This window comes from Rhinoraja longicauda, chromosome 20, assembly GCF_053455715.1.
Source record: "Rhinoraja longicauda isolate Sanriku21f chromosome 20, sRhiLon1.1, whole genome shotgun sequence".
Lineage (NCBI taxonomy): Eukaryota > Metazoa > Chordata > Chondrichthyes > Rajiformes > Arhynchobatidae > Rhinoraja > Rhinoraja longicauda.
The window spans coordinates 8,945,449-8,969,464 of record NC_135972.1 but is presented as its reverse complement, the minus strand read 5'-3'; the positions used below and the strand labels follow the sequence as shown (position 1 = coordinate 8,969,464).

General features: G+C 46.1%; 1 protein-coding gene across 9 annotated transcripts in view; it reads left to right on the top strand.

The window, feature by feature from the left end:
* Positions 1–24,016, top strand: part of cadps2 (Ca++-dependent secretion activator 2) — a 454,296-nt gene that overhangs the window by 412,261 nt on the left and 18,019 nt on the right. For all 9 annotated transcript variants that reach the window (XM_078416922.1, XM_078416921.1, XM_078416924.1 and 6 more), the window contains one exon: positions 6,726–6,833. In XM_078416922.1, coding sequence (XP_078273048.1) covers positions 6,726–6,833 — 108 coding nt within the window. The remainder of the gene's footprint in view (positions 1–6,725; positions 6,834–24,016) is intronic.

Here is a 24,016-nt window from a genome sequence, read left to right as displayed (position 1 = left end):
ACCACTCTTTGTGTGAAAACGTTACCCCTCAGATTCCTAATAATGTGTGGATCATTGCAATATCTTGAGAGTTGCGAATGAAGTTGAACAGCTGTAATCATGAGTTAATATCTCCACGTCTAACCTAATGATGGAGGGAGGATTAGAGAAGAAGCAGAGGGGAACATTGCCCTGAGGAACACCTGCATCAAGGTCCTCAGGCTAGGATAATCCTCCTCCAGCAATTGCAACCACCTTCTTTGTGCAATAATCAGTGTATTTCTTTTTCCTTTAGTTTAGTATAGTTTAGTTTGGAGATACAGAGCGGAAACAAGCATTTCGGCCCACCGAGTCCGCGCCGACCAACGATCCCCGCACGCTAACGCTACCCGACACACACTAGGGACAATTTACAATTTTACTAAGCTAATGAACCTACAACCCTGGACGTCTTTGGAGTTTAGAAGGAAACCGAAGTCCCCGGAAAAAAACACGCTGGTCATGGGGAGATCACACAAACTCCGTACAGACAGCACCCGTGGTCAGGATAGAACCCGGGTCTCTGGCGCTGTGAGGCAGCAACTCTACCGCTGTGCCACCCTAAATGTACAGTTGTACATAGGCTCCTTAATGCCAACAACTTTGGCTTCCAAAAGCTTCAGGGACTCTCAAAGCCACACATTTCTTTCTGAAACAATACATTTACAGACACATTAAAATACGTAGTGCAGGAAAAGATGTAGATGGTGTTTGTTAAACATGAATAAATAATCTGCTCCGTGCATAGGAAAGAACTGCAGATGCTATCTTCAGTAGAAGATGGACACAAAATGCTGGAGTATCTCAGTGGGGCAGGCAGCATCTCTGGAGAGAAGGAATGGGTGACTGAACGGGTCTCAAGCCGAAACCTCACCCATTCCTTCTCTCCATAAATAATCTGCTCCCTGTTTTGTATGGTGCCGTAGGATTTCAAGAAAGCGTAACACAGGGTTTCAGCAGGGGTACCAAGAGCTTATTCAGGCACTTAATTGGAAAAGTGTGCAAGTACAAAGATGCCCTCCACGGCAGTGAACAACAGATCACTTCGTGTGTGAAATGAAAGTTAGAAGTTTCACTCGCAATGACTGTAAAAAAGAACTCTGCTAGTTTAGCTTTTAAAAAATTTGGTTGAGAGATACGTCGCTGAAACGGGCCCTTCGGCCCACCTAGTCCATGCCGATCAGCGATCACCCGTATAGTACTTCTATCCTACGCATGAGAGACAACAGAGAGCAGTCCTGAGCTTCTATCTACCTCATTGAAGACCCACAGGCTATCCTTTGATCTGGACTTTACTGGACGTTTTCTTGCACTAAACGGCATTCACATTATTCCCATTATCATGTATCTGTGCACTGTGGATGACTGCTCGATTGTAATCATGTATAGTCTTTCTACTGACTGGATGGCAAACAACAAAAGCTTTTTACTCTACCTCAGTACACATGACAATAAACTAAACTCAATCTACAGAACCCAATTCACCTATAAACCTGCACATTTTTGGGATGTGGGAAGAAAAAGCACCTGGAGGAAAAGCACCTGGAGAATACGCACACGGTCAAAGGGAAAACATGGAAACTCCATCCAGACAGCACCCAGAGACAGGATGGAACGCGGGTCTCTGGCGCTGTAAGGCAGCAACTCTGTCACTGTGCCAACTTGCCTCCCTGTTGGAGCCAGCCCGACTGCTCAGACTGCGAGCATCCTAGCTTTTCATTTCTTCGCTGCCTATCGGCACGGTGGCGCAGCGGTAGAGTTGCTGCCTTACAGCGAATGCAGCGCCGGAGACTCAGGTTCGATCCTGACTACGGGCGCCGTCTGTACGGAGTTTGTACGTTCTCCCCGTGACCTGCGTGGGTTTTCTCCGAGATCTTCGGTTTCCTCCCACACTCCAAAGACGTACAGGTTTGTAGGTTAATTGGCTGGGCAAATGTAAAAATTGTCCCTAGTGTGTGTAGGATAGTGTTAGTGTCCGGGGATCGCTGGGCGGCGCGAACCCGGTGGGCCGAAAGGCCTGTTTCCGCACTGTATCTCTAAATTTAAAAATCTAAATCTAAATCCCTCCACCTTAGCTATTCTGTTCACAAGTTGTAGGAGTAGAATTAGGCCATTCGGCCCATCGAGTCCTCTCCACCATTCAATCATGGCTGATCTCTGCCTCCTAATCCCATTTTCCTGCCTTCTCCCCATAACCCTTGACACCCGTTTTAATCAAGAATTTGTCTAAACTCTGCCTTAAAAATATCTACTGACAGCCCTCCGTGCCAATGAGTTCTAACTACCGTCTGACTAAATTTGTTTGATCAGCTTTAAATTTGGTGGGCCACGTCATTGGAAGTGCAAGGTATTCCAGCTCTTCTTGCGGCAACCCATACTGTAGGTAGGCTAATTGGCTTGGTATAAATGTAAATTGTCCCGAAAATGTGTGTAGAATAGTCCTCGCGTGCGGGGAATCGCTGGTCAGTGCGGAGGCCTGTTTCTGCACTGTATCTCTAAGCTAAGCTAAGCTAAACTAAACTAAACTAAAACCAACCACCGAAGACCAAAGAAAGGCTTATGCAGATTGAAAGTGCAGACCCTGAGTGGTGCCAAGCAGCTTGAACAGGCAAATGGAAATTTGCCAACAACAATTAAAAACATATTGGATTCACAATAAAAAAATCGTGACTAAATTGTGGATCTCCATCTGTACCTAATTTGGATCTGGTCAGCGGGACCATTGAATGAAGAGGTGAGCGGAACAAAGCGGAGGTCATTCCCTTTTATAATTGCCGTGTGCATTGCTCCTTCATGAGTTAAGACAGCAAACAAAAGACCTTGAGATGTATAGTGAAAGGCATCCTTATTTCCTTATTCAGCTTAGGAAATGGCCAGTGGAGATACAGTTTTCAGCTGATGAACTATACTTTGTCAGCATTAAATGTCTGCTGCTTGCAAAATCTCCTCACACACCATCATTTGGTGTATAAAGCGATTATTAATTTATTGATTGTTTTGTTTATGGTATATTACCTGCGTTCTTAGGCCAGTTATTTTAGTTTAGTTTAGAGATACGGTGTGGAAACAAGCTCACCGAGTCCAGCGATCCCCGCACATTAACACTATCCTACACACACTGGGGACAATTTACAATGACACCATGCCAATTAACCCATGTCTTTGGAGAGTGGGAGGTGACCGGAGATCCCGGGGAAAACCCGCGCAGGTCACGGGGAGAACGTGCAAACTCCGTACAGACAGCACCCGTAGTCGGATTCCTTCTCTCCTGAGATGCTGCCTGACCTGCTGAGTTACTCCAGCACTTTGTGAATAAGCACCCGTGGTCGGGATCGAACCCCGATCTGTTATTGTACCACAGGCTACATTTAAAGGTTGTCTTTGTAAAATGAAAAGGGTTTAGAAATAGAAACTGCATCTTTATTCTCAGCAAGTATTACAAAAATAAAATGTCTTGAAAACTAAAAGTGCTCATAAAGCAAGTAGCCTTATGTATTGTGGAGGAAGGAACCACAGTGGCAGGTTTACACTGAAGATAGACATAAAATATTGGAGTAACACTGTGGGTCAAGAGACATCTGGAGAAAAGGAATAGGTGACGTCTCGGATCTAAATCCTTCGTCAGACTATTATATTATCTCTCAGAGATCTTTAACACGTTGATGTCTCCTGCAAAAAGTTCTGCTCTAAACCTTCAAGTCTCGCTACATGAGTTTTGTTTAGAAATACAGCGTGGAAACAGGTCCTTCGGCACACCAAGTCCATGCCGACCATCGATCACTAGTTCTATGTTATCCCACTTTTTTCGTCCACTCCCTACATACCAGTGGCAAATCACAGAGGCCAGTTAACCTACAAACCCGCACGTCTTTAGGAGTTGGGGCACCCGGAGGAAACCCATCTTGTTACAGGGCTAGCATGCAGATTCCACATAGAGAGGACAAAGAGCTCAGGATCGAACCGTGCTCTCTGGCGCTGTCAGGCAGCGGTTCTACCAGCCGCGCCACCGTGCCACACTAAAGATTGAAACCCCTCGTTATCTTTTAGGAGCCCACACATCACGTTGATTCCATTTGGCAAAACATTTCTACTGATTATTCCCAAGGACACAATAAGTCATGAAAAATAGGTGATAGATTTGAGATCAAAGATCAAGTTGTTTGCAATTTTTTCTGTAAAGTGCTAACTCAGCATGAGGAAGAAATGTTGTTTCCTCTTCATTGCTACTCTAATACAACAATGACCAGCTTTAGTCTGATGAACAAAGCTATGAAGTTTAATGGTGTTAATAATGAAAAATAGTTGTTTGCTTCCTATCTTGGTGCTCAGCACCTCCTGACAAACCAGAGAACATGACAGTTGTACAAGATGTGCGCTAACAAGGAATATATCTCTTCCTTGTTCATTATAAATAATTACCCTTTGCAAGTTGCGATATAGAAGAAATTGTTTTAAAGAACTGCAATTCTAATTGGTAAATGTCACCAGCTGTTGCGATAAAGCTATCCAGGTTGTGTGTGTTCGTGCAATAATGAGTTACTGTCTCAAGTCTGCAGACTGCATGTGAAAATCTATTCTCAAGGTGTGAAACTCCCATATGTCTCCTAGCCTGAGACAGGTAGATGAGCAGTGAGGGGAGGAAAATAGCTGCGGCAACAAAATAGATTCTGTTGGCTTTTATTAAAAACAGAAGAGCGCGGCTGTCATTTGCTTCGGGGAAGAGATTGAATGAATGAAGGGCAAGAAACGGCACGGCGGGACAGCGGCAGAGTTGCTGCCTTACAGCCCTTGCAGCGCCGGAGACCCGGGTTCCATCCCAACTACGGGTGCGCCGTCTGTACGGAGTTTGTCCCTTCTCCCCGTGACCTGCGCGGGCTTTCTCCGAGATCTTCGATTTCCTCCCGCACCCCAAAGACGTACTGGTTTGTAGGTTAATTGACTTGGTATAAGTGTAAGTTGTCCCTAGTGTGGGTAGGGTAGTGTCAGTGTGCGGGGGATCGCTGGTCGGTGTGGACTCGGTAGGCCGAAAAGCCTGTTTCCGCGCTGTATCACTAAACTAAACAAAACCTTTTTTTTTCTTTGCCGGTTGGGGTTTTGGTTTTTTTTGGGGGGAAACCCTTCTTAGGATTTCACTTCCTCTCAAGTATAGGTTGCTCAACTAGTTTCTTTAGGTTCCGAATCTGTCCTCTCAAAGTTGGCAGCAGGGCTAGAGGCTCAGTTGGCACCAAAGATCTTCCACAATTGAATGTGTCAGTGGATGTTTTTAAGGCGGAGATTGACAGATTCTTGATTAGTGCGGGTGTCAGGGGTTATGGGGAGAAGGCAGGAGAATGGGGTTGAGAGGAGAAGATGGATCAGCCATGATTGAATGGCGAAGTAGACTTGATGGGCCGAACGGCCTAATTCTGCTTCTAGAACTTAGGAACGTAGGAGCTAATCATCGTGCCCATTTTAACCTTTAATTCTTATCCACAATTTTGATGTACAGTATTACCAATGCCTGAGACTAATTGCAATGTAGAATTGTGCTGCCCTCACCCTAATGCTCCAAATTATAAGCAACCATTCCTCACAATTTTCCCCTTTAGTCTTACTCAGAGATCCACATCCAATATCTTCAATAGTAGCTTACAAACCAATGGTGTGAACATTGAATTCTGCAGTGTTAGGCATCTAACCCGAAACCCTCCCCTCTCCCTTCTTCCCCTCCAACCGTTCCCCTCTGCCCCATTTGGATGCACAACCATTTCTCCCCTCACACCGATATTCCTTCCTCTGGCTTTGCAACCTGCACCTCATCTGTCCCTATCTCTCACCATTTGTCTTTTCATCTCTGGCCTTTGTCCACCCAAATCTATCTATCAATCGAACCCCTCCCACCGCTCAAAGCCATCACTCACTAGGCCCTGTCCTGGCCCCCCCCCCCCTGCTTCCGGCTTTCTCCCCTCCACACCCACAACCGCGCCAGTCTGAAGACAGATCCAAAGCCGAAAATTCACCTACCCATGTTATCCAAAGACACTGCCCGACCCACTGAATTGCTCCAACAATTGGTGCCTTATTTCCATGTACGTAAGTTCATGGGAGCAGAAATAGGCCATTCAGCCCATCAAGTCTACTCTGCTATTCAATCATGGCTGATCCATCTTCCCCTCTCAACCCCATTCTCCTGCCTTCCCCCTCACAACCCCCGACACCTTTACTAATCAAGAAAGCAGCTTCATTTTATAACATTGACTTTGCGTCTGTTAGGAAAATGGGTGGCTTGGGATTAACTGTGTGGTTTGGTCCTTTTTTTAGATTAGTTTTAGTTTTAGAGATACAGCACGGAATCAGGCCCTTTGGCCCACCGGGTCTGTGCCGACCAGCGATCCCCAGCACACTAACACCATCCTACCTATCCGAAGGGCATTTTTTTACTTTTATACCAAAGCCAATTAGCCGACAAACCTTTTGGTCTTTCGAGTGTGGGGGGGAAACCGAAGCTTCCCGGAGAAAACCCACGCAGGTCACGAGGACAACGTACAAGCTCCGTACAGACAGCAGCCATAGTCAGGATCGAACCCGGGTCTCTAGCGCTGTAAGGCAGCAACTTTACCGCTGCGCCACCGTGCCGGACGATTTGCATGCAATGGAAATGTGGAACCCGATGTAATTTACATTGAAGTGACTTTCAACGTTTCACTTTCTCATCTATTTCTTTGCAGCAACCTGGAATGGATCTTGCAGATACCTACATCACATTTGTCCGGCAAAACCAGGACATTCTCCGTGACAAAGTCAATGAGGAAATGTACATAGAAGATCTCTTTGCTGTAAGTATCTACCCTTGCAATGGCACGCTGAGAAGGAAAATGAGGAATATTTTCTTAGGAGGGATACGTTACAAGAAATCCGCAAGAAATTACAGCGAATTGTGGATGCAGCCCAGACCATCACACAAACCGACCTCCCTTCCATTGACTCCATCTACACCTCACGCTGCCTCGTCAAGGCTGGCAGCATAATCAAGGACGGGTCACTCCCTGGCCACTCCCTCTTCTCCCCTCTCCCATCGGGCAAAAGTACCAGAAGCGTGAAAACGCGCACCTCCAGATTCAGGGACAGCTTCTTCGCAGCTGTTATCAGGCAACTGAATCATCCCACCACAACCAGAGAGCAGTGCTGGACTACTATCTACCTCTTTGGTGACCCTCGACAACCCCTTGATCCGACTTTGCTGGCTAAAACTTGCACTAAACGTCATTCCCTTATCATGTATCCATACACTGCAAATGGCTCGATTGTAATCAGGCATTGTCTTTCCGTTGACTGGACAGCACGTCACAAAAGCTTTTCACTGTACCTCGGTACACGTGACAATAAACGGAACTGTCGACTGTTGCATTTTGGTTTGGTTTATCATTGTCACATGTACCGAGATGCAATGAAAATCATTTGGATACCACGATGGCCTGCATGGTGTTAAATGTTCTCACAAGGAACTGCAGATCAACAATGGGTCGCAGGTTGACTGGACAGCAGAAGGCAAAGAGTGGCAACAAAGGGTTTTTTTTCTGGTTGGCTGCCAGTGACTAGCGGAGTTCCGCAGGGGTGGGTGCTGGGGCCGCTTCTCTTCGCGTTGTATATTAACGATTTGGACGAGGGGATTGAAGGCTTTGTGGCCAAGTTTGCGCAATGATACGAAAATAGGTGGAAGGGCATCAGGGGCTCTGCAGAAGAACTTGGACGGGTTGGGAGAGTGGACAGAGAGGGCAGAGAAGTGGCAGATGGAATATAGTGTAGCAAAGTGTGGAGTCATGCATTTTGGTAGTAGGAATAAAGGCGTAGTCTATTTTCTAAATGGGGAGAGAATCCTTAAATCGGAGATGCAAAGGGACTTGGGAGTGCTGGTGCAAGATTCCCAAAAAGGTTCATCTGCAAGTGAAACTCAATGCTAGCATTTATTTGAAAAGGGTGTGTATTCAAAAACAGGGATGTAATGCTGAGGCTGCATAAGGCGCTGGTCAGGCCACATTTGGAGCATATGAGCAAATTTGGGCCCCAAATCTGGGGAAGGATATGTTGGCTCTGGAGAGGGTCCAGAGGAGGTTTACAAGAATGATTCCAGGAATGAGTGGGTCAGCATATGATGAGCGTTTGACAGCACTGGGCCTGTACTCACTGGAGTTTAGAAGGTTGGGGGGGAATCTCATTGAAACTTACAGAATAATGAAAGGCATAGATAGAGTGGATGTGGAAAGGGTGTTTCCACTGGTGGGAGAGTCTAGGACCAGAGGTCATAGCCTCAGAATTAAAGGGTGCTCTTTTAGAAAGGTGAGGAGGATCTTTTGACAGGGGGTAGTTAATCTGTGGAACTCGTTGCCACAGAGGGCCGTGGAAGCCAAGTCAGTGGATATTTTTAAGGCAGAGATAGACAAATTCTTGATTAGAAACGGGTGTCAAGGGTTATGGGGAAAAGGCAGGAAAATGGGATTCGGAGGCAGAGATCGGCCATGATTGAATGGCAGATTGGACTCGATGGCCGAATGACCTAATTCTACTCGTATAACTTTTGAACTTGTGAAATTATGTACCGAGGTACAGTGAAATTCATTTTTGTTTAAAGTTCAGTTCAACGTCTCGGGTCGGTGCCCTTCTTCAGACAATCTACCTGCCTCTTAACCCTCTTAACCTTTCAATTCCTGGGAATACAACACACATGAATACCACACAAATTCTCGACTTAATGTAATCCTTGGACCCAAAATATATTACTGGTTAATCTACACTTCACTATCCCTAACATTAACTGCTCTCAGTACCCCAGGTTTGTCTAACTTAGGCTTTGTAGAGCTTCCGTATCCCAATATTTTCATTTTCTAAATATAAAAGCTGGTATTACTTTTTTTTGACGTGCCCTTTTTCAATGTTCTGCACCCATCTAGGATGTCTTAACAATCTCTGTGCACAAAGATCTGATTCTCTCAAACCTCCACAGCTTCCTGCTTTTCAAAAGTACTTTGTGAGATATGTCCTTTACATTTGAGGGCGGCACGGTGGCGCAGCGGTAGAGTTGCAGCTCCAGAGACCCAGGCTTGATCCCGACTGCGGGTGTTGTCTGTATGGAGTTTGTACGTGCTCCCCGTGACCTGCATGGGTTTTATCCGGGCGCTCCGGTTTCCTCCCACACTCCAAAGACGTACAGGTTTGTTGGTTAATTGGCTTCGGTAAAGATTGTAAATTGTTTGTAATGTGTGGAGAATAGTGCTAGTGTACGGGGATCGCTGGTTAGCACGAACCAGATGGGCCGAAGGGCCTGACTCCGTAACTTTAAACAAAACTAATCGTTGAATTTTGAAGTGGCTGACCCCACATTTGCCTCTTGATATGCATTTTCCTTAGCTTTTCGAATTGTATACACGATTAATATGTTTAATATGTTTGCAATTCAATGCTCCCATATATTGTCTTTGAAATTTGGATATGTGATTTTCTGACCTATTGCCTAGGTGCAATAAGCCCTCAAGGTCTACTGATTGAGAATGATCAGCCATAATCACATTGAATGGCAGTGCTGGCTCAAAGGGCCGAATGGCCTCCTCCTGCACCTATTGTCTATTATACCTATTCTGTGGGTCACAACCTAAGTATCTCCACATTGTCTTGACTCTGTGACTTTTGCCTTTTTGCTGATTGCCTGACCAGGGCAATAATTTTCTTTCTATTCTTCCTTGAGTTTTAGTGTCAGCCAGCTACCTCTTCTGAGATACTTTCTCGGGTATTTTCTCAAAGTCCACATCAGAGCAAGTCCATTGATATTTCCATTATAGTCGACTTTGCTTAACTTTGCAAAAAATTCATCCAAATTCATCAAAGGGACCCTACACTTTTAAAATCCTTGCTGGCTCCATCCGATCAGCAAAATATTTTTCAAGGTCTTTCTATCCTTAATTATAGGTTGTAGTCATTTCCCAGCAACAGATGTTAGGTTAACTGGTCTATAATTTACTAATTTCCCTCTCTCACCTTGCGTAAATGGTGGACTGACATGTGTAATTTCCAATGTTAAGGATCAATTTCGAATTGGGAGAACTTTAGAAAATTATACTTAAAGAGTTTGCAATGTTTCACCCACTTCCTCTAAAACCCTGGCATGGAAATATCTGGCCTCAGTATTTGTTTAGTTTAGAGATACAGCGCGGAAACAGGCCCTTCAGCCCACCGAGTCTGCGCCGACCAGCGATCCCTGCACACTAACACTATCCAACACACACTAGGGAGAATTTGCAGTCATACCAAGCCAATTAGCCTTCAAACTTGTATGTCTTTGTGGAGTGGAAGAGGAAACCAGAGCTCCCAGAGAAAACCCATATAGGTTATGGGGAAAACGTATAAACTCCATACAGATAGCACCCGTAGTCAGGATCGAACCCAGGTCGATGAAGGGTAAGGCAGCAACTCTACCTCTGCGCCACTGTGCTGCCTTACCAACACTTGCCAATGTGCCACGTGCCAACACGTGCCAATATTTTCTTCAATAATTCTGGAACAGCGGATACAATAGATGAGGTTGGAGGAGGTGCAAGTGAACCTCTGCCTCACCTGGAAAGACAGATGCAACACCTATCCCTTTACCTCCCCCCTCAACTCCATCCAAGGATGCAAACAGTCTTTCCAGATGAGGCAGAGGTTCACCTGCACCTCTTCCAACCTTATCTATTGTATCCGCTGTTCCAGATGTCAACTTCTCTACATCGGTGAGACCAAGCGCAGGCTCGGCGAACGTCTCGCTGAACACCTCCACTCAGTCCGTCTAAACCTACCTGATCTCCCAGTGGCTCAACACCCCCTCCCATTCCCACTCTGACCTTTCTGTCCTGAGCCTCCTCCATTGTCAGAGTGAGGCCCAGCGCAAATTGGAGGAACAGCACCTCATATTTCGCTTGGGTAGTTTACACCCCAGCGGTATGAACATTGACTTCTAACTTCAGATAGCCCTTGCTTTCTCTCTCCATCCCTTCCTCCTTCCCAGTTCTCCCGCTAGTCTTACTGTCTCTGACTACATTCTATCTCTGTCCCGCCCCCTCCCCTGACATCAGTCTGAAGAAGGTATTTATTCACAAAATGTTGGAGTAACTCAGCAGGTCAGGCAGCATCTCAGGAGAGAAGGAATGGGCGACGTTTCGGGTCGAGACCCTTCAGACTCCTCAAGATCAGTCTGAAGAAGGGTCTCGACTTGAAATGTCACCCATTCCTTCGCTCCAGAGATGCTGCCTGACCCGGTGACTTACTCCAGTATTTTGTGTCTACGTTGGATTTAAACCAGCATCTGCAGTTCTTTCCTGATCATCTCTCTGTACACCATTGCCATTAAAGGCCTTGCCATTAACTTTACATTTGCATTAACCTTACTTTTGAACTCCCCACGTGCAACACCTCACACTTGCTCGGATTAAACTGCACTCCCTTAGGATATCCAGACAGTATCCTCTTCCTCTGTAGTAATATTTCAACGTGTTCCCTGTTTCCTTGTCATCTCTTATGCTGTTGTTGCTACCCGCTTTTAACATTGCTGATCCATCCTCCTTATGTTTGCCGATTTTATGTGTTGTATTTTGTCATTGCTTGCAAGTTTCTTATCACATTCCCCTTTTTTTAGCTCTTACTATCCCTGTTTATTGTTTTTTTTACTGTTCTCTGCGTCTCGCACAGTTGCCAAATTCTCAGCCACCTTTTGTATCCTTTTCATTTTAATTGTACGTTGTCTCTAACTTCCATCTTCATGCATGACTCATCTTTTCTGACAGGTCCATCACACCCTCCTGAGGGAAATAAACTGGCTTGGTAAAAAATCCCATTCATTTTGAGCACCTGCGTTGTTTTACCCATTGATACGTTTGCCATTAATCCCGTCTATATCTCTCGTTTCCCTTTCCCCTGGCTCTCGATCTGAAGAAGGGTCTCCACTCGAAATGTCGCCTATTCCTTTTCTCCAGAGATGCTGCCTGTCCCGCTGAGTTACTCCAGCATTTTGTGTCTATCTTCGGTGTAAACTAGCATCTGCAGTTCCTTCCTACACAATTTGTGATCGTATGTAGTTTTTTCACTGATTGGTTAGCGTGCAACAAAAATCATTTCACTGTACCTTGGCACACATGACAATAGTAAACTAAACTAAACTATGCATTGTAAAAGAGAGGAAGGTGTGTCAGTAAAGGTTACATCGTGCACCTGGATCATTTGTAGGTTATGCAGGCTGTAAGATTTGAGAAGGAGGTTTGCAACACGGCTATGTATGTCATGATGAAGTGGGGTTGAGATTATTAGAAATGGGTTCTGACCAAATATACAGTGCAATATAGGAACAGGCCCTTCAGCCCACAAAAGGACACAAAGTGCTGGGGTAACTCAGCAGGTTAGGCTGCATCTCTGGAGAACATGGATAGGCAATGTTTCGGGTCGAGATTCTTCTTCAGACCCAAAAGGTGGGGGCTGAACAAAGCCTGGCAAGTGATACGTAGGTGGATACAAGTGAGGGTGGAGGGGGGAGGGTGGTGGTTATAGGTAGATGGGTGGACAAAGGAGAGGGTGTGAGGTAAGGGTAGAAGAGGTGCGAATTGTGAGGCCAGAAGAATGGATAGTATAAGTGTAAAAAATAAATTGGATGAGCTTGAGGCTCAGTTAGACATTGGCAAGTGTGACGTTGTGGGAATTACAGAGACATGGCTACAAGAGGACCAGGGCTGGGAACTGAATATTCAGGGGTACACAACATATAGAAAAGACAGACAGGTGGGCAGAGGGGGTGGGGTCGCTCTGTTGGTGAGGAATGATATTCACTCCCTTGCAAGGGGTGACATAGAATCAGGAGATGTAGAATCAGTATGGATAGAAATGAGGAATTGTAAGGGTAAAAAGACCCTAATGGGAGTTATCTATAGGCCCCCAAACAGTAGCCTCGACATAAGGTGCAAGTTGAATCAAGAGCTAAAATTGGCATGTCGCAAATGTAATGCTACGGTGGTTATGGGAGATTTCAACATGCAGGTAGACTGGGAAAATCAGGTTGGTAATGGACCCCAGGAAAGAGAATTTGTGGAGTGCCTCTGAGATGGATTCTTAGAACAGCTTGTACTGGAGCCTACCATGGAGAAGGCAATTCTGGATTTAGTGTTGTGTAATGAACCTGATCTGATAAGGGGACTCAAGGTAAAAGAGCCATTAGGAGGCAGTGATCATAATATGATAAGTTTTACTCTACAAATTGAGAGGGAGAAGGGGAAATCAGAAGTGTCAGTATTACAGTATAGCAAAGGGGATTACAGAAGCATGAGGTGGGAGCTGGCCAGATTTGACTGGAAGGAGGCCCTAGCAGGGAAGACGGTGGAACAACAATGACAGGTATTCCTGGGAATAATGCAGAAGTTGCAGGATCAATTTATCCCAAAGAGGAGGAAAGATTCTAAGAGGAGTAAGAGGCACCCGTGGCTGACAAAGGAAGTCAAGGACACCATAAAAATAAAAGAGAAGAAGTATAACATAGCAAAGAAGAGTGGGAAGCCAGAGGATTAGGAATCTTTTAAAGAGCAACAGAAGATAACTAAAAAGGCAATATGGGGAGAAAAGATGAGGTACGAAGGTAAGCTACCCAATAATATAAAGGAGGATAGTAAAAGCTTTTTTAGGTATATGAAGAGGAAAAAAATAGTCAAGGCAAATATGGGTCCCTTGAAGACAGAAGCAGGGGAATTTATTATGGGGAACAAGGAAATGGCAGACGAGTTGAACCGGTTCTTTGGATCTGTCTTCACTAAGGAAGATACAAACAATCTCCCAGATGTTCTAGTGGCCAGAGATCCTAGGGTGTCAGAGGAACTGAAGGAAATTCACATTAGGCAGTGGAGGCCAATTCTCTGAATGCATTCAAGAGAGAGCTAGATAGAGCTCTTGAGGATAGCGGAGTCAGGGGGTATGGGGAGAAGGCAGGAACGGGGTACTGATTGAGAATGATCAGCCATGATCACATTGAATGGTGGTGCTGGCTTGAAGGGCCTACTCCTGCACCTATTGTCTATTGTCTAATATAGGTGGGACGGGTTGGTGTAGGGGAGAAATGGGTGCAAATCCAGGTGAGCCACAGGGGACGAGAGGGGGTGAAGAAAGGTGTGACTGGCCCTTTTCCAAGCAGCTGGCTGGTGAAGATATTCCAAACCGCCAGGAAGTTCTTTCAACATGCTTCGCATTGCAAATTAAATATGTTCTGGTTTCGACCACAAAAACCTATCATTTTGAAAAGACAAATACCCTTTGATTGGAAAGCGTTGCTTTTTTATAAGATTACAACACAGATTAAATGATTTAGCATGTGTTGAAATAATTGCTTCGAGCGTAACATTAGACGAATAGCTGGTATTTGCACACCCTCGGATTAGTCGCTATTTTCTGTCAAGAAGCCTCTTATCTTTTTTGATTATGGCAATTTATTTAAATATGTGCGCCATGGCAAATATTTTGATAACAGCGGTTCACAGCCATTACCTCAGCTTGTGTGAGCTGTGCTGCGTGCAAGGGGGTTGAACGAAATCAGTCTTGTTGACACTTTTGTCTGTTGGAATACGGGCGAGCAAAGTGAAACTTATCTCCCCGTGCCAACTTTTGTTTTGTTAAACGGCAGTGCGAGGCAGTTGTAACGGAAATATTGTCAGCTGCTTCAAGCAGACTCGTCGTTAATATGTGCGAAGACAATGATTTTTTTTCTCTCTCTCTCTCTCTCTCTGGAAGTTGCGTGGCCCTACAGGGGTAGAATAATTAGCAGGCATCCAGCTGGCACTTCAGAAGACACCAACTTTACATTAGCAGCTCCAACTTGCGTTTGGTATTTTTACTGGATCATGCAGGCATATGCTTCATCTCTCCAGCGCTTTTTTATTTTTGTCCATGTGGCAATTTGTTAAGTGCCAAATCCTCAAGAGGCAGACGGGATAAACACATCGAGAAAACCAGAATAGATTTGGCATTTCCTAATTGTAACTGTCAAAAACCGCTAAGCACATAACTTCCGCGAAAAGTTGTTTTATCCACTTAACAGTGTTATCTGTTTAGGAGCTCAATCACACCTTGTTTTGTTAGACAGCATCTTTGTCTGAGGAGAAAACGAGCTCGTCTATTCGGAGTTCTGGAGGCTTTGGAGAGGGTTGAGTATAGGAGCAAAGAGGTCCTTCTACAGTTGTACCGGGCCCTGGTGAGACCGCACCTGGAGTACTGTGTGCAGTTTTGGTCTCCAAATTTGAGGAAGGATATTCTTGCTATGGAGGGCGTGCAGCGTAGGCTCACTAGGTTAATTCCCGGAATGGCGGGACTGTCGTATGTTGAAAGGCTGGAGCGATTGGGCTTGTATACACTGGAATTTAGAAGGATGAGGGGGGATCTTATTGAAACATATAAGATAATTAGGGGATTGGACACATTAGAGGCAGGAAACATGTTCCCAATGTTGGGGGAGTCCAGAACAAGGGGCCACAGTTTAAGAATAAGGGGTAGGCCATTTAGAACGGAGATGAGGAAGAACTTTTTCAGTCAGAGAGTGGTGAAGGTGTGGAATTCTCTGCCTCAGAAGGCAGTGGAGGCCAGTTCGTTGGATGCTTTCAAGAGAGAGCTGGATAGAGCTCTTAAGGATAGCGGAGTGAGGGGGTATGGGGAGAAGGCAGGAACGGGGTACTGATTGAGAGTGATCAGCCATGATCGCATTGAATGGCGGTGCTGGCTCGAAGGGCTGAATGGCCTACTCCTGCACCTATTGTCTATTGTCTATTGGTGCAGCAGAGGTTTGCCGGAGTGATGTCTGGATTAGAGGGTCTCAGCGGCAGGGAGAGCTTGGATAAACTTGGATGGTTTTTCTCTGGGACATCGGACGGTTGAGGGGTGACTTGATGGAAGTGTGTAAAATGACGGGAGGCATGGATGGGGGTAGACAATCTGATCCTTTTTTTCCCCCAGGGTGTACATGGCCAACACTAGAGGGCGTAACTATAAGGTGAGAGGGGGAAAGTTTAATGGAGATGTGCTGGGCATTTGTTTACACAGAGAGTGGTGGGGGCCTGGAACATATATTGCCAAGGGTTGGTATCGGAATCTGATATGATAGTGGGTTTTAAGAGACCTTTAGATCAGCACATGGAAGTGCAGGGAATAGAGGGATACTGATCAGGTACAGGCATATGAGATCAGTTTAGATAGGCATCGCGTTCAGCACAGACATTGTGGGCCGTAGGGCCGATTCCTGTGCTGTGTTGGTCTAAGTTCTATAAATTATCTCATTAGATGTCATTGTCAGCTGATGTTAGTTTTTGCGAGCTCAGGCCCAAAAGCAAATAATGTGCTCGGAAATGAAACCTCTTTTAAAAGTAATGGTTATCTGCCGCGCCTGACTTATTAATCTTGGCTCTTCCTCTGGAAGGTGTGCCAAGCAGAGGCTGGGCAATACCTCACAGCCCTCTGAACAATGAGTATCATATAGTCCTTCCACAATTCGAAGGCAGGAGAGGGTCACGAACATATGCAGCTCCATGCGTCATTGACTAGAGCTAAGGCTCAGACTCGAGGGCCTGAGCTATTGGGAGAGATTAGGCACGGCAGGACTCTATTCCTTGAAGCGCAGGAGGGTGAGGCGTTTAGCTTAGCTTAGAGATGCAGCGTGGAAACAGGCCCTTCGGCCCACATGGATCACCCCGTACACTTGCGCTAACCTACACACCAGGGACGATTTTGTTGCGTGCGATCCAGTCAGCAGAAAGACATTAAACGATAACAACTGAGCCATTTACAGTGTATCGATGCGTGATAAGGGAAATGTTGCTGTAGGAATAGGGATTTAAGCGTGTGGACCGATTGTAATATGAGTTTGTAGATCGGCTACTGTGGCCAGCAGGCAACTAGTCGCCTGAGTTGGGAGTCAAAGGGCAACTGGATTAAATGGCGTTTCCAATTACACTGACCAATTAACCTTTCAACCTGCATATCCTTGGGATGTAGGGGGAAGCTGGAACAAGCAGTTTCAACCCAGCACAAAAAGCTGGAGTAACTCAGCGGGACAGGCAGCATCTCTGGAGAGAAGGAATGGGTGATGTTTCGGGTCGAGACCCTCCTTCAGACGAGTTAGGGGGAAAGGAAACGAGAGATGTAGACGATGATGTAGAGAGATAAAGAACAATGAGCGAAAGATGTGCAAAAGGGTAACGATGATAAAGGAGACAGGCCATTGTTAGCTGTTTTGTTGGATGAAGTTCGAGAAGCTGGTGTGACTTTGGTGGGGGAGGGATAGAGAGAGAGGGAATGCCGGGGTGACCTGAAGTCAGAGAAATCGATATTCATACCACTGGGCATCTGCACAGTATCAACCCAGGTATTTACAAGGGGAATATGTGGACTCTACACAGAGAGGACCGGAGATCAGAATAGAATCAGGTTCACTGGAGCTCTGAGGCAACAGCACCACTAGCTGGGCCATACAGAGTGTGGCCTCTTCCTGTGCTGTCAATGTCGATGTTTTTTTGTTGGTTAAATCACATATTTTGTTTTTGTGGATCAGAGATTGTGCCATTGAAATAGGGAGGTCAATGACAGCATAAAGGTGTCATAGGGGCATGTTGTATAAGAAAATAACTGCAGATGCTGGTACAAATCTCTCCAGGAGAGAAGGAATGGGTGACGTTTCAGGTCGAGACCCTTCTTCAGACCCTTCTTCAGGGGCATGTTTATGGTTTTACAAATGAACCCTTTGTAAGTAATGTTCTACAATCAGCACCGTGGCACAGTTGGTAGAGCTGCTGCCTCACCGAGCCAGAGACCCAGATTAGATCCTGGCCTCGAATGCTGTCTGTGTGGAGTTTGCACGTTCTCCCTGTGACCGCGTGGGTTTCCTCCGGGCGCCCTGGCTTCCTCCCACATCCCAAAGACGTGTGCATCGCAAGTTAATTGGCCTCTGTAAAATGTCGTCATAGTACTGCCTCAACTACCTCCTCTGGCAGCTCGTTCCATATATACACCACCTTTACTTCACCTTTCTCCCAGGAAGATTTCTCTTCTTCAGGCACATTGTCCCTAGTGTGTCGGGAGTGGATGGGACAGTGGGATAACATAGAGCTAGTGTGCACCGGTGGTCGGCTTGGACTCCGTGGGCCAAAGGGTCTGTTTCTACGCTGTGTCTCTAAACTAAGCTAAACATCTCGGAATCTTATACAACACAAAAACCAGTGAATGACCTTGCCCTAAGTTCCTATTCATATCTCTGCCAATCTTCTTCAAATGCATCAAGCTCCAGAGATGCTGTCTGTCCCACTGAGTCCTCATCCCCTTCCTAAAAGAACATCCTTTAATTCTGAGGATAGTTGACGTCTCAGGTCGGGACGGTTTCAGTTTAAAGAAGTATCTCGACCCGAAACGTCACCTATCCAAATTCTCCAGAGAGTCTGCCTGTCCCGCTGAGAAACTCCAGCACTTAGCGTCTTTTTTTTGTTTAAACACAAGGGTTTGGTTATCATGTTACAAGTTAAAGTATCCCCAATGTTGGGTGTATTGATGGAAAACACATTGTTGATAAATGTAGCTTAATTTTGTCACCGATATGCACCTTTTTGTTCACCCAAAAACACTGGGTGGCAAAATGCATCTCAGAGGATAAGGTGACTCATGAAGGTCAGAGGCTCACACCAACTTCTCACTGTCAATGGACCAGACAATGAGAAGCAAATGGTGCTACGAGATGCTGATGTACCTTGGCACAGGTACCTTTGTTTCATGAAGTGGTGCGAAGTGATTTAAGGCAGAGATAGGCATGAAAATGGGATTAGGAGGCCGAGATCAGCCGTGATTGAATGGTGGAGTAGACTTGATGGGCCGATTGGCCTAATTCTACTATCTCTTATGACCTTATGCTGTCTGTCCTGCTGTTACTCCAGCATTTTGTCTCTTATCGTCTGTAGAATAATGAGGCCAAAATGGTTGCAAATATGCAAGAGTGGGGGATGTGGAGAGGATGTTTCGAGGTGAGTCTGGGACCAGAGGCCGTAGGCTCGGAATAAAAGGACCTACCTTTAGCAAGGAGTGTATGAAAATAACTGCAGATGCTGGTACAAATCGAAGGTATTTATTTCACAAAATACTGGAGTAACTCAGCAGGTCAGGCAGCATCTCAGGAGAGAAGGAATGGGTGACGTTTCGGGTCGAGACCCTTCTTCAGACTGAACCTTTAGCAAGGAGATGAGGAGGAATTTCTTTAGTCAGAGCGCGCGCGGTGAATCCGTGGAATTCATTGCCACAGAAAGCTGCGGGGTCGATGGATATTTTAAAGGCAGAGATAGATAGATTCTTGATCAGTGCAGGTGTCAGGGGTTACGGGGGGGAAGGCAGGAGAATGGGGTTGAGAGGGAAAGATAGATCGGCCATGATTGAATGGCGGAGCGGTCTTGATGGGCCGAATGGCCCAATTCTACTCCTAGAAGTCAGGCCCAATATCATGAACCCTTCATGAACTGTCCAACATAGTTGGTGGTGTATTCAGTATGCTCACTTATCTCCTTCATCCATCCATCTAGCCTTCTGGTGTGGGAGCCGAACAGGGGGAGGGGGATCCAGGGCAGTATTCCAAGAGGCGGTATTTTTTTTAAATCAAAAAATACTTTATTCCAGTAATAAATATTTACAAAACATTTTCTTTTCAAAAACTCCATCCGACATTCCCGGAGGTTATACATTCAATACAGATATTCATTGCCAGATTTACACAGAATCCCTTCCCTTATTTGGAGGGGGCGTCTCCACCACACCCTGCCCCCCCCCCCCCCCCATGTCCAGCAGCGGAAGGACCCTAGACTGTGGCCCTCCCCCACAGGGCCTTGGCGTTGGCTGCACCGAGCTTCAGTGCGTCCCTCAGCACGTACTCCTGCGGTCTGCAGCGGGCCAGTCGGCAACGTTCCCCCACGGACAGCTCGCTCCGCTGGAAGGTCAACAAAGCTCGGGCAGACCAAAGAGCGTCTTTCACCGAGTTGATGACCTTCCAGCAGCACTCGATGTCAGTCTCCGAATGCGTCTGTCCCTGGGAACAGTCCGTAGATCACAGAGTCCTCTGTGACGGAGCTGCTCGGAATAAATCGTGACAGCGACTCCTGCAGACCTCTCCAGACTCTCTTGGCAAATCCACACTCTGTGAAGAGTTGGGCCACCGTCTCCTCTCCATAGCAGCCGTCCCCAAGGGCAGCGTGCACTGGTAGTGAGGCTCCGGCGATGCAGGAAGGATCTGACTGGGAGGGCTCCCCTCACCGCCAGCCAAGCTAGGTCTTGGTATTTTATTTGAACAAGTCACTTGATTGTGAGAACAGCCTGACGTAGAGGGTGAAATTTCTCAAGCCCTCTCAGGTGAAGAAATTGTTCGATGCCCAACGACTCAATCCCTCTGTCAGAATCCCAATAGAAATGAAGTGCGAAGGGGCAATATCAATTCCAGCTGCAAAAACGCAGTGACATCATCCGCAGTGGTTGAATGGGAAATTTTCCAAGCCCACTTCAGTCCACGGTCCCCATATCCAAGACCAAAGACTCGTTTGACAGCCATAAACACAGCATCCAGACCAGAGATAAATAAAATGAACTGAATGAGATAACACGCATGTCTTGTTCACACTCTCATCTTCTTGTGAATTTACCCATTATCAACTCTGTAATTATTAACGCTTCATTAGCCTTGACCGGTGAAAATCCTTTAATCCTCCACACCTGTTCTTTACGAACCCTGGGATCTGCTTTCCTGTTGCTTTATTTTATCTCCTATTCTCATGTTGTTTTGTACCTTTCAATATATTCGCCTCCTCTTTTTGTCAGTCGTACTTCGTGTGTATTAAATTTGGACGTCACATTATTCCCTGGTCATTTGCTTGGCACAGCGGGTGAGAGAGGCTGTCCTCATATATTGATGTATATACAAGCATTGGTTTCCCCCACCTACCCCCCCCCCCCCCCCCCCCACTCACCAAGAATATCATTCAGAACCCCAGAGAATGGGTGCAAACAGCTGAAGATTAGTTTTGTGATACACTGTCGAAACAGGCCCTTCGGCCCACCGAGTCCATGCCGACCACAATCACCCTGTACGCTCGAGTTCTAAGTTATTCCACTTTTACAACCTAATCACGGGCGGCTGCACGGTGGCGCAGTGGTAGACCTGCTGCCTTACCGCGCCAGAGACCCGGCTTCAATCTGTACGGAGTTTGTACGTTCTCCCCGTGACCTGTGTGGGTTTTCTTCGAGGTCTTCGGTTTCCTCCCATAATCCAAAGACGTGCAGGTCTGTGGGTTAATTGGCTTGGTACAAGTGTAAATTGTCCCTCGTGGGCGTAGGATAGTGTTAGTGTGCGGGGATCGCTGGTCGGCGCGGACTCAGTGGGCTGAAGTCTCTGAACTAAAACTAAACTAAACCAAGGACAATTTACAGAAGATAATTAACCTACAAAATTTAGACGTCCCGACTTTAGAGATACAGTGCCCTTCGGCCCAACGAGTCCACACTGGCCAGCGATAGCCCCATGCACAAACACCATCCTGCACACTCGGGACAATTTACATCTATCCTACATATCTTTGGAATGTGGAAGGAAAGCAGAGCACCCAAAGAAAGTCAATAGACAATAGACAATAGGTGCAGGAGGAGGCCATTCGGCCCTTCGAGCCAGCACCGCCATTCAATGTGATCATGGCTGATCATTCTCAATCAGTACCCCGTTCCTGCCTTCTCCCCATACCCCCTGACTCCGCTATCCTTAAGAGCTCTATCTAGCTCTCCCTTGAATGCATTCCGAGAATTGGCGTCCACTGCCTTCTGAGGCAGAGAATTCCACAGATTCACAACTCTCTGACTGAAATAGTTTTTCCTCATCTCAGTTCTAAATGGCCTACCCCTTATTCCTAAACTGTGGCCCCTTGTTCTGAACACCCCCAACATTGGGAACATGTTTCCTGCCTCTAACGTGTCCAACCCCTTAATAATCTTATATCTTAAAGTCCACATGGTCACAGGGAGAATATACAAACTCTGCACAGACAGCACCCGTAGTCAGGAGCTAGCCGGGGTCTCTGGTGATGTAAGGCAGCAACTCTACCGCTGTGCTCCTGTGCCGTCCTAAAATTTTAAAACGTGAAGTGGGAGATCAGAGAAAATCTGAAGAGATTACTGGAAACAATGGTCTAAATATTAACCTGAAATAAAATGAACTTGGAAGTAATTTTGTGGAAAGGAGCAAAAAGATTTTACAGAAACCCAGCAGTGACAAATGAAGGAAAACCAGCAAAAAAATTAAATTGTTGAATTGTGCGATAGATGCACAAAGTCTTTTACCCAGTGAAGGGGATTCAACAACTAGAGGACTTAGTTTTAAGGAGGCCAAATGGCCTAATTATGCTCCTAGAACCAATAGGCAAGAATGAACCTCAGACTGATTAGAGACCACCTGATTAATCAATCCTTCTGAGCTGCGTGTGAGATATCAGTGATAGACCCTGCTTTGTTTAATACTGTGTTCATAAGTTCCAGGAGCAGAATTAGGCCATTCGGCCCCTTAAGTCTACTCTCCCATTCAATCATAGCTGACCTATCTATCCCTCTCAACCCCATTTTCCTACCTTCGCTCCATAACCGCTGCCAACCTTACAAACCAAGAATCTGTCAACCTCCGCCTTCAAAATATCCATTGACTTGGCCTCCACGGCCGTCTGTGGCAATGTATTCCACGGATTCACCACCCTCTGACTAAAGAAATTCCTCCTCATCTCCTTTCTAAAGGTTACAACATTTACTGCAAGACATAACATTGAGTAACAGCTAACAAAGAAACACAAAGTGCTGGAGTAACTCAGCAGGTTAAGAATATCTCCCCCCTCCTCTTCCTTTCGGAACACACGGTCGTAGGTTTGTGAGTTAGAGGAGCAGAGTTAGGCCATTCAGCCCATCAAGTCTACTCCGTCATTCAATCGTGGCTGATCTATCTTTCCCTCACAACCCCATTCTCCTGCCTTCTCCCCACAACCCCAGGCACCCGTACTAGTCAAAGATCTCCGCCTTAAAAATATCCATTGACACATTCAACTGTGGAAGATCATTGGTGCCAACTGAGGCTGGTGCCCTGCTGCCAACTTTGCGAGGCCATTCGCGACGATACCCCTTTGATTCGGATGCCACGACTGTCACGTCAACACGCAGCTCCCTGCTCTAGATAGTCTCGTGAAAAAGTATGAGGCTTATTAAACGGGATGATGTGCATACTGCAGAGGCAGAAGTGTTTGTTTGGCTTGATAATGATCTTATAATTAGACAAGTGTCACATGCTGAAAGCAGAAGGATTGCTGCACTGATAAATAAAACAGCGGGGATTATTTAATTGTACTCTTCAGTATTCTGAGTACGGTTAGCTGGTCTTCTGCTAGTGTGTGGTGCTTCTGCTGCTACAGAATCAACAGCTAGCCTATCTACGCAACAAGACACCAACTTGAACCTGCGTGGTAGTTGTAACTTGCCTCAAGCTGGTTCAAGCAGTTATGATTTCAAAAGGGCGCCCCAGATGGTACGGGATGGTACTTTACTTTTCACATGGACCGAATGTACAGTGAAATTCATTTTTGTATACAGTTCAGTACGTATCACACATTTTCCTTGATCTCCATTCCCTTTGTCCTATCTTCACATTCCACTTCCTTATCTGTGTATCTTCCCTCTCGCCCGACATCAGTCTGAAGAAGGGTCTCGACCCGAAACGTCACCCATTCCTTCACTCCAGAGATGCTGCCTGTCCCGCTGAGTTACTCCAGCTTTTGGTGTCTATCTTCGGTTTAAACCAGCCTCTGCAGTTCCTTCCCACTCACTGTACATGAGCACTGACACCACATATGAGGTCAGCATCTCAGATACAGGTCAAGTGTACAGCAGTAGTACACTGCTACGATATACAGAGTCGCCAGTTTGGCGCCATTTTCAA